This window comes from Cimex lectularius, unplaced genomic scaffold (assembly GCF_000648675.2).
Source record: "Cimex lectularius strain Harlan isolate CLEC.00 unplaced genomic scaffold, Clec_2.1 scaffold49, whole genome shotgun sequence".
Taxonomy (NCBI): Eukaryota; Metazoa; Arthropoda; class Insecta; order Hemiptera; family Cimicidae; genus Cimex; species Cimex lectularius.
The window spans coordinates 1,843,080-1,853,995 of record NW_019392644.1 but is presented as its reverse complement, the minus strand read 5'-3'; the positions used below and the strand labels follow the sequence as shown (position 1 = coordinate 1,853,995).

At 35.3% G+C, this 10,916-nt stretch overlaps 1 protein-coding gene across 1 annotated transcript; it reads right to left on the bottom strand.

Moving 5' to 3' along the window:
• Positions 1-214: 214 nt before the first annotated feature.
• LOC106665908 (lisH domain and HEAT repeat-containing protein KIAA1468-like) lies at positions 215-8,881 on the bottom strand. The gene is made up of 19 exons (XM_014392712.2): positions 8,501-8,881; positions 7,164-7,325; positions 6,951-7,099; positions 6,628-6,762; positions 6,183-6,565; positions 5,843-6,117; positions 4,570-4,715; positions 4,363-4,497; positions 4,142-4,306; positions 3,952-4,087; positions 3,748-3,895; positions 3,547-3,670; positions 3,357-3,482; positions 3,144-3,294; positions 2,954-3,089; positions 2,684-2,886; positions 2,465-2,624; positions 2,290-2,403; positions 215-1,215 (listed from the first exon to the last, which is right to left on the bottom strand). Exons 1-19 carry the CDS (start codon positions 8,745-8,747, stop codon positions 1,092-1,094), a joined length of 3,219 nt encoding a protein of 1,072 aa, XP_014248198.1. The 5' UTR covers positions 8,748-8,881; the 3' UTR covers positions 215-1,091.
• Between the last annotated feature and the right edge of the window lie 2,035 nt (positions 8,882-10,916).

The window sequence follows — 10,916 nt, the reverse complement described above, 5'->3', positions numbered from 1 at the left end:
AATAATGCAATTTTAATTTTTTTTTTTTTCAATACACAACATTCAATACACCATTGCGTTACAAAAAAAGATCTTCATAAATTAAAACCATCAAAATATAACAAACAATTTAAAAATAGTTTTTTTTTTTTTTCAAAATATTTTTTACATGGAGCAGAGAGTCAGTAACCAGATCGAGATGCTCAAATGGCTGCAGTTCAATACAAAACACACGAGAAAGACAGGAAAGAGAAGAGAACTAAGAAAATGTATTTTTTGGAATGGATTTGTATCCGGATGGATGAAAAGCTGTAGAAAAAGGGTAACGTTCTTAACAGTGATTTTTCTTCAAATAAGCTGGTATGTTGCTCCGTGTGTAGGTTCGTTCAATTCATGGCTCTCGGCATCCGGTCTACGTTATACTTTAAAATTATTTTATTTATATATTTAACTGACAATGAGACAGAAAAGAGGTGTGCTTTATGCTGAGATTTTTTTTTTTTCTCACTCCGTATTTATTTTCACTTTAGTTTAAAATGGTTTTTCATCTTTGACAACTTATTAAAAGGACTTCTTGCGAATGATTTCATTTTTTTGACTATGGATTAGATTCTGTAGTTTGGTTCGAGTCGTGACAAACTATTACAACAATTATCTTGACGATAAATTTTAAATTATGGTTTGATGAAGTGATTTAGCACGTAGATGCATAATTATCCTGGTGTATTATTAAAAGGAATAGTGAAATTTTGTTTAATAAATAAATAAATATATTTCAGATTTAGCGCTTCATTGGGTCAATATAATTTTTGTTAATATTTGATTGAGCAGTTAGGGAAAAGTTTCAATTTGAAAAATAAATTTCAATTCTGATTTAAATGCAGACTGTTGACTAGAACATTTTCAATATTTTTTCTCACCAACTTTTAATAAACAAAAGACATGCCACTAGTGGAAATGTGAAGAATGGATGCCATCTTACTAACCTAATATAGATCCGGTTAAATAAACATATACGGTCTTTCTCGTAATTTACAAACATAAATACGATTGTCATACTTTAAAACGTAATTATATAAAATTGTAATGTGCTCACTTTCGTCCTTCTAAGTCTATTTCTTCCAGAACATACTCTGTATATTGGAGGTCTTGGGCGAGTTGAAGATCTTGGTCACCCTCTGTTTCATCTCTTCAACATTTGATGACGAGATTCCAGCCAGGTTCATGTTCGATCGGCTTGAAACAAAAAAATAACGAAAAAAGATATAGCATTATTCTAGCTATATGTGTTGCTATGGAAACCAGGAGCTAAAATTGTTCAGACACCTATGAGTGTGCAGATGATAGGAAATGGTTTCCCCCCCCCACAAGATTTCATATTTTTAAAATCAGAATTAAGTTTAAAAAAGTGTACACTTATACTTAATTACTTCTATCAGAAATATATAGTGCTCTCTCTAATCCGAACTTTGATACTCTAAACATTCCTGTAATACGAACTGAACAAAAATTCATGGTCAGAATTTTAAAGGAAACAAATGAGACTAAGTGAGTCGGAGAAAAAGAGAGGGAGAGAGAGTGCGTGAGTGAATGAATGAGAGAGAGAGAGTGAAAGTGAGGGAGTGGATGAGTGAGTGAATGAGAAGAGAAAATGAGGTAGTGAGTAAGTGAATGAATGAGGGGTGGGTGGGTGTGTATGAGTCATTCGAAAGACCAAGACCAGCTTAGATTATACAATTTTTTTTTTTTGATCAGTGAAAACATCTTCATTCACTACTAAAAAATGAAATGTTAGGTTCGTATACATTTTTCTTGTGTTAAATATAATAACTGCTTAAAAATGAGAGAAAAAGAGGAAGAAGCAATGAAGGCAATGTTAAACAAATAAAAATAAAAAAAAATCATTTAGAGAAATTGAGTGTATACAAATATGTATTCTAATAGGATTAAAGTTTTGAGTATGGTTTGAATTTTAAGCGTGATATTGAATTTTTATTTTAATTTGTTATATATTTTAATATATATATTTTTTAACAACTTTGCAATTCAAATTTTTCCACTAATCCAAATACCCCCAACTAATTAATACAAATGCAGATTAGATTAGATTACTGAGAGAGTACTGTAAATTAAAAACCTTTATAGGGTCTAGTCAAACATTGCTAATGAAATCCAAACAAAGATGGAAGAAAACAAAGATGGAAGAAAAAGGAGAGTGAAAAGTATGTGTTATGGGTAACAGGTCTTTGATCCTTTAACATTTATGTATAAAGATATATATAAATTTATATATAAAGATTGTGGGCTCACCTCGATGAAGGCGAAGTTACGAGTACACTTACTCTGCCTTCAACCTCCTTGATCATATTTGTAACAGCTGTGACGTGTGTCGTGAGCACTTCTTTACAGAACGTTTCCAGGAGCCTATATCAAATAAGAGCTTTATGGTATATTGAAACTTTTAACTAGTTAAAGGCTGTCTCACCTCAAAGTCGGCAATACCATAGTGTTAATGCAGTTTTTCGATATTTCAAAAAAAATCATGTTGGAGTAAGCATCAACAAGAGATGCCGCCACTAGGCAACTTGTTTCGGTGTTGAGGTCAAATGCAGATTTTGTTATCCTGTCAAGCTCAGGGAAAATGGCTACAGGAAAATTTATGATTTTTTAAGAATTATTTTTATTTAAAATTTTTATTACTCACTGTCTTCACGGAAGCTCGATTCAGATTTCATCCCTATTTTCATGAGTGAGCCTACAATTTCTGTCATCAAAGATGCATTCTCTTTTGATGCAGGGTCGTCCAACACACTGCGCACCTGTAAGTAAGTCTTGTCGAGGACTTCCTTGTTCTTTGAGTATTCGATGATCAAAGCGTAAACTGGGAGTGTAGATGTCCTCACAGAGCTGTTTTTAAGTTTTTTTTAAATATGTATATATTAAAAATTTGAGTTAAATTTATTATTTTACTTACATATCAGGATCACTAGCAAGTGTTATGAGTGCGGGGATGATTCTAGAAGAGATCACCTGTTCTGAACTACTAGCCACCGTTTCTATAAGAAGACTGGAAGTAGCCTTTTTTACGCTTGCTCTTTGATGTACAACTCCTGAAACAATACGGTTTTATTTTTAATTTTGGTAAACTGTATATGTTGTAATACCTTGCCAAAGAGCAGACATTAAAGCGTTGGAATGTTTTGGCCCTTGTGCGAGTTCTTTCACCGTCAACCTCAGTGATGACAATGGCGCGGAACAAAGACCCAATGACACAAGAAGCCTTCCTAAAACTTGACTCAGCTCTTCTTCACAACACTGAAACAAAAAGAGAAAGGGGTTTTATTCAACGTTTTAAAAAGTTTTGCAAATGTTCTCACTTGAAGAGGTGCCAAAATGCCCAAGCAGAATACAGGAATGAATGAAAAAGATGGGAACTCGTCATTTTCCATATCAATAAGTTCTTTCTCGAGCTTCACCAACTGATCCAAGAAAACTCTCTTCACCTAGAATTCAACATGCCATTTTATGCTTAATAATATTAATTACTATTATTCTATTAAAACTTACGTGCTGTTTTGTAAAAATGTTGCCAAAGCCAGCTGTCAAATTTACAAAATAGTGTACAAACTTTAAAATAATTTCTTCCCTTTCTGGATCTACTTTATCTAGGATTTGCAACAATTTTGGAATTCTAAAATTAACATCTCTTATTTCTGGTTGTTTCAGTTGTATAAAGTGGTTAACTTTTTAAAATAGAGTAGAGCTTACAAAACATCGATGACCCAGGAAAGCTGAGGCCAGGGCGACAACTGATGCAAACAATAGTCGAAAGCCCCTATCAGCGCTCCAACAGGATGCCCCTCGTAAAACAGCAACGGGTCTGACAGGCCTTTGCATATATTTGTAAATCCTGAGCCTGGAATAAAAATGAATGAACAAAAGAGGAGAGGGTGATAGCAGGCAACAACATACGGTGTTGAGGAGGAGGTATGTCAGGGCCCATTGACTCTATCACAGTATCTGCCGATGCTGAAAACATAATCAGATGAGGGAGAATTTGTACCAGCCCATTGATAATGTTGCAGCATACGACATCCTTATCAAGTTTCTAAAACCAAATGGGTTATCACAAAAAAAATGTGAGCAAACATAGAATAAATACCTCTATAATTTTATCTAACATGTTCAAAGAGTTTAAAATTAAATGAGTGTGGAAAATATTCAGCCCAAGAGCTCGGCGCGCGACAACAGGAAGCAAAATATGTTGTACAATCTTTACAACTTGTTCGCTCTTATCTAACAAACACTTCATCGTCAACTCCTCGATCTGAAAGAAAAAAATATATATATTCAACTATATAAAGATTTCAAATCTTTACTTACATCCGAATATTTGTCCGATGATAAATAGCAAGCGATAACTGCCAGGCTCATCGCCGATTGGGCTCTCACTCCTTCGTCACGATCTTCAACAAGCTGTTTCAGCATGGAAATCAGGAAAGAATCCCGTAGTTCGCTCTTTAAAAATAACGAATAAAAAATTACAATTACATGTTTTTTAAATGAAATTTTTTTTAACATGTTCATTACGGAAATTAAAAGCGACAAGTGAGCGCATGCCTGCGCTATTAGGATCCTTTTTTCCGGATATTTGTGAACCATGATCTCCCCGCAGTGCGACAATATCTGGCTGTTCAACGTTTCATCTTGGACTGTTTCGCACAATCGGCAGATACCTGAAATTTTCATTTTTAAAAATGTCTAAACAAATCAGCTGTTGATACATTGAGAGCAAATGATAATTGGTTTGATATGGTATACGGATAAATAGTTTCGTTTATTAAGTATGAGTAAAGATGGTGATAGACCAAATGCCATAATAGGGTGGGGTTACCCATCCCTAACTGGAACTTTAGTACTCCCAACATTCCAGTAATCCAAACTTGAAAAAATTTAAGAAAACAAATGAAACATTATTTGGGAATATGGGAGGGAGAGTAAAAATGAATAAGAGAGAGTGAGTCTTTTTTTTTTAAAGATAGTTCCTACTCACAGTAAGTTGTTTTCCAACGATCCAGATTTTGAGCCCTTAGCTCATCGTCAAATTCTCGACTTTTGCAATTCATGTCAAGAGACATGGTTGTAGAAATCCTTCAACCTGATGAGGAGTAGGAACTATCTTTTTTAAAAAAGGATTGAACATCACACTCACCCCATCATTCACCATTTCTAGAGGGAGTGAGTGTGTGTGTGTGAGAGAGAGAGAGAGTGGGTGAGTGATGGACTGTGTGAAAAAAAGAAAAGAGAGAAAGTGGGCGAGTGAGAGGTTTAACACCCTCAATAACCTGAAATTTTGTGTAATCTGAATACTTCCCTGCAGTAATTACTTCGGTTTTCTGAAATATATATGTTTTAGTTGATCCTCATAATCAAAGTAATTATTTTTAATTGATTTATTTTTTTATGTAAAGTGTGGCTAAGAAGAAAAATTAGTGTCAAGAGAAGGACTCAAATCCACAGCATCCGGTTCAGTAACCTGGTGCTCTACCACTTGATCTATCATGACTTCAGTCTTCAAGACACCTACAGTTGTTCTTGCACAATCCATGAAAAAGGATGAAAGCACAAATGAAGAATTAATTCTCTAAATATATAGATTTTTCAATTTTACCTAATCCCTCATAATAATAATGCAGCACTTTAATTGTATGATTAATTACCCCAATAATAAAAATGGACATTCAGGCGTGTTTGGCTGATGCCAGTGGGCGGGAAAAATTTGCTAGACCGAATCACATTACCCCGATCAGCCACTGTAAAAAGCACATGGACCGGATCTGTTAAATAATAATAAATAAATTACCGGCTAAAATAATATTTCTGTCTTCCTGATTAGGACGTTTTTTCAGAGTGAGGAGACAGTGGATTAAAGAATCCTTTGCCTTTTCATCGGGATGGAGGCAGATCACGGTGATGAGTATCGGGACAACTTTGTGCAGCCATTCTTTGTTGTTGGGCAGCTGCTGTAAAATAGAGGAGAAGGACTGGCCCAGATAAACGACCAGACCTTCATGCGTGATCTGTCCATCTATGGTTCTCAGATGAGGAAGATACGACCAAACAACCCCTTCGAATGGCCTGAAAATGTGGTTTATTCATAAAGTTTTCTTGTTTTGTTTTTTAATTAATTATTTTTGGCTCACGAGTTTGTGCTGGCCAGCTTCAAGAGAGGTTTTGGACTTTCTTCTTTTTCATCGCTCGATATGATGGACGGCGTCTCTTCCTTCTCTTCCTTTTTGTAACTTAAGTCGAGTGATGACACTTCCTCAACATCGCCTTCGATGTCCATGTCTATGGTCTCATTGAGCAAACTGAGCTTCCCTGATTCGAGCTCGGTCTGGTTCAATTCTTCAAAACTGCCTGATATGTCTGATCTGTAGGTGACCACTTCATTTTTCATTTCTGACTGTTCACACTGAATACCAATAGAACAGGTGTCAGATTTCACCGATTTGGCATTTTTGTATTCAAGATTTTCCTCTTCAAGAAATTCAACTTTCCTGCTCAACTCCAGTAAATCCTCGATCTGGAACAAAAAGGCAAAAGTCAGTCGGCAATATTGATTTTATACAATAGACATTGATTTACATTCGGAATCGGATCCGTCTGACTCTCACGGCTTTCCGTGTTTTTCACTGTTTCACTGATCCCGACTCTGTACAGATGGAGTAGTTCTGCCGGTTTTGCCATATTCAAACCAACATCGTCCCAATCTTCAAAATCCTTTGGTGAAATAGTTAAATAGAATGACAACAGATAAATTATAAAAATTAAAATATTGCTGTAAAGTATGTTGGTTTTATTTATTTCTGCCCTAGTGTTTACCACAAAAGGTAGAGCATTATGTGCATAAATAAATTTATGAGTAAACTTTGTATAAACAAATTACATTTAATTTAATTTAATCATACTTGATCTTCATTTTCATCTGAAAATGTAATTGATGTCAGCTTGTAGCCATTCATGAGGAGATATTCATTTATTAAGAAGTTTAACGCCCGTTGCTCGTGTGGCTTGATTGGCTCACATTTACCACTTTTTTGACAGTTTGTTCCTTCAACTAAAAAAAAGTTATTAAATTAAAATAAAAAGTATTTTTTGTATATACATATATATGTTTTTACCTGTTGCGACAGTGAGATTCGCCCTAAGTGCGCTGATCGTCTCCTTCGCCTTCCTGAGTTCAAATTCGAGTATTGCCACTTTATCATCGACAATGCGCTCCCCGTCTTCTGAAAACCTTGTCATGTCCAGCGAATCTAGAGTAGCCTGGCTTGAAGATCTCGCTGAAAATTTTATATCATAAACTGGGTCCATACCCATAAAAATTTGATTTGGAGGAGAACAGGAGAGCGATATATCCCCGCAACATTTTCACTCCTGAGAAGCCATGGAGGTGGTGGTGTTATGCTTTGGGAAGGTCGCACAAACTAAATCTTCATCATTGGTTCCCTAAAAGCTCCTTGATACATTGAAGATGTGTTATCAGAAGTTGTTCCTAATATACGACTAATTGGCGATGGTTTTATTTTTATGCGGGATAAGGTTCTTAGTGACTAATTGGAACCGGCTGCAATTCAATGTTAGGAGTGGCCAGCATGTAGAATTCAACCCAAACAAACACTTTTTGTTTGACGAGTTGTCAAAGTGGGTAAAATGTCGCCCAGTGATGCCAGAGAATTTGCAGAAATTATGAATGGCAGGAGTATGAAAATATACACAGCATTACAATCAAAACCTAATAAAATCGATGGCAGGTTGAATGCACATGGTGGATCAATGCAACAGGAGGCAATACTCTGTACTGAATTGAATATTTCCTTCGTTGTTCTTTTTTGGTACAACTGTTATACTCAGTTTAAGTTTTTATTTAATTATTTTATATTTTTCTTTAAAAATATGCATTAAACCATGAAAACAATATGGTGGGCACTTTTTTGCCTCTCAGTGTATCTGTGTGAAAATATCTTTCGATCCGATAACATTTGCGAAGAAAGCATTTGGCGTAGATCGTTATAGGTGTGGACCATGCTTTAGATGACATTTAGTTTTATGAATATGGCAAGTGACAATTATGGTTGTGTATTACACACCAGATATCACAATTTGGGGATTATATTGAATTGTTAGTGATGGTTAAGGATTTGTAGGGATGCAAAGAGGTGGAAATGAATAAATCATAATGATTGCTTAATGTGTAACAATGATCGCAAATCACTTAATTTTGTGTTAGTCTTGTAATAAGAAGAAAATTTATTTTGTTTGTCTTTAAGTAAGTTTTTGTTGTTTATCTCTACAAGGCCACGTCTGAAGATGGCGAAATGGTTTGACAGATCCAAAACAGGATGGAAAGACCAGAATGAAACATGTCGCGATGCAAAAGATGAGATTGATTTACTGGCAGTATGAAGTATGAAGAAGGGGAGAGCTTGCGAAGATAATTCGAAATTGTTTAACTTACGCATCGATGGCATTAAGTCGAGCCTGGATTGATTTTCGAAATTGACAGGGTTCGAAAAGAATTCTCTGAGCTTCGGCACCTCTTTGCCAGCTTCGACGAGCTCGGTGTGGAGTTCGAGGGCGGTGAGCCATAGCCTGTCTTTGATGAGTTTGGAGGCGATGTCGCCGTATGAGACGTGATGACCTGTCGTGTCCTCCCGACTGAATATTTCGTACTCCTCCTCACTCTGGGAAAAAGGGTTTTCCATGATTAACAATCCGATCGACGTTATTTCATGACTGTCATCTCATTCGTTAGCCGATGCAGGGACCTATAAAGAACAGACTATCGTGAACGGGCTCGACTAACGTCACTAACCAGGAGGGGAAGGTTACACTGATGTTATAAACCATCTTTCATTCTCCATCAATTAAAAACAAACACATAGATGCTTAACTAATTATAAATCTTACTATTACATTTTGTCTAATTACCAATTAATTTTATTAAAAGAATTCCAAAATAAAAAAATGTCCAGTTTTTCTAGAAAATCGATTTTTAAAAAATAATCAACAGGTCTTTCTATAATAATCGATATATTTATCAATTAGTAATCATCATTGGCAGTCAGATTAGACAGAAAAGCGGATAAAGACAAGCTTAGATCTTCAAGTTCAAACTTCAAAGATCCCCTAATTCCTAAAAAGGTTCGTTTTTTAATGGAAAATTGTTTTTACAATGTTTAATGATTTCATAATATTTAGTAAAATACTATTGGAGATGTGATCTGTAAGGTCTTGTGGTACGTCTTTATTGTGCAAGTACCATTGACCAGTACCACTGTCAGAACTTTAATAATAGATTATTAAATATTCTTGGTAAAACAAGCTCTGGTAATTTTTTTTTTTTTTTACATTCACCAGTTCGATATTAAATAATCATTCAATTCATAAATATAGCCGTTTTTTTCCCTCCAATCCAGCAGGGTCGACGCGCCAGTTATTTTATTTACTTTTTAATCATTTATTTATTTAATTCTTGTTATCAGTATAGTAGATCGTATTTCATTTATTAAATTTGCTGCTGGCAGATAGCTGAATAATTTGGTAATATTTTCTTGATTGTCCCCTAACATTTCAAAGAGTGTATTCGGGAGAGAATAAAATTTTCTTAAGTCATGATAGTAAAATATGTTTTGTTGTTATTATTTCTTTGCATGATCCGCATATGGACAGAGGGTACAGGTCATTAAGTGGCCTTTGGTGATCCAGCTGTGCCCTATTCTCAGCCTACTCAATCTCTTTTACCTAAACGATGAAGGCCATTCTTGTGTAATAGACTTGATTTCACGAAGCTTGTTGTTTGTAACTGAAAATAAGTTTTTTTTGCCATTGTAAATATATTTTCTCCTTAAAGGCCGCAATGAGGTCAACTTTGCTTACTTCCATAATAAGGTTTTCATCTCTAACTGCCTCCTTAGCAGCCATAACAGCTCTCATTGCCAGGGATACCCAATGACCAGGAATCCAAAGAAAAAATACTCTTTTCCCTTGCTGCTTAAGACATCTCAATGAGTACAATATATCCAGTACCATAGGGTTATTGGTTAAAGGATGATTAAATATTTGCAGACAGCCATGGAGTCAGAGCAAGTAACTATTATTTGCTTGTCTAGATGGTTAGGGGATAATGTCGAGGGATTTATTTATGGCTATCATTTCAGCACTATAGTTGCTTACTAGAAGATTTAGTGAAAATACATATTTCCTGACTTCCCTGGAACCATCTGTATATACATATGACACTGAGGGCAGTGCGTTTTTGATTTTTTTTTAAACTCCTGTTTCTATATGTAGTCAGAAGGGGTGGCTTTATTATATTTTGCCAGTGATAGTACAATTTTAGGGTCAGGTAAAAGACAATCGATTTGGTTTCTTTTTGGGGTGGGGTCACTGAAAACTACATAGCAAATACAATCAGGCAAAGAAAGGTATACATTTGGTGCCCTGATAATTAGCATAATAAAAGTGATTATTTAGAGGGTGAGTAGGAGTAGCTATAATCCTAGCACAGAATTTCAGTCTATCAAATTATGTAGAAAGTTTAAGGGGAGCTGACATGGAGGCTACAGACAGGACTGGACCGAAAAGCCCCAGTACAATCCTCAACCCCATATTTTGAATTGGATCCGTGATGCCAATATTATTTTTTGGTGGCAGAATTACATACATTGCATTCTAGTCCAAGCATGATCGAACTAGAGCGTTATATAGGCTCATTAGTCCTTTACAATCAGGGCCCCATGAACAATAGCTGACAGTTCTTAACACATTTAAAGATTGAGAGCACCTGGACTTAATTTTTTTTCCTTCATTTCTTTACTATGTATTTACTTATACTTTAACCTATAGTGACTTGATCCACTTGTATCAATACT

What these genes read in the sequence shown, in the direction of transcription:
- LOC106665908 (XM_014392712.2), bottom strand. Translation starts at nt 8,747, where the DNA reads ATGGAAAACCCTTTTTCCCAGAGTGAGGAGGAGTACGAAATATTCAGT. An exon ending in GAATCTCACTGTCGCAACAG is followed by an intron (nt 7,100 to 7,163) that starts GTAAAAACATAT and finishes ACTTTTTTTTAG; the next exon opens with TTGAAGGAACAAACTGTCAA. An exon ending in ATGGTATTGCCGACTTTGAG is followed by an intron (nt 2,404 to 2,464) that starts GTGAGACAGCCT and finishes TATTTGATATAG; the next exon opens with GCTCCTGGAAACGTTCTGTA.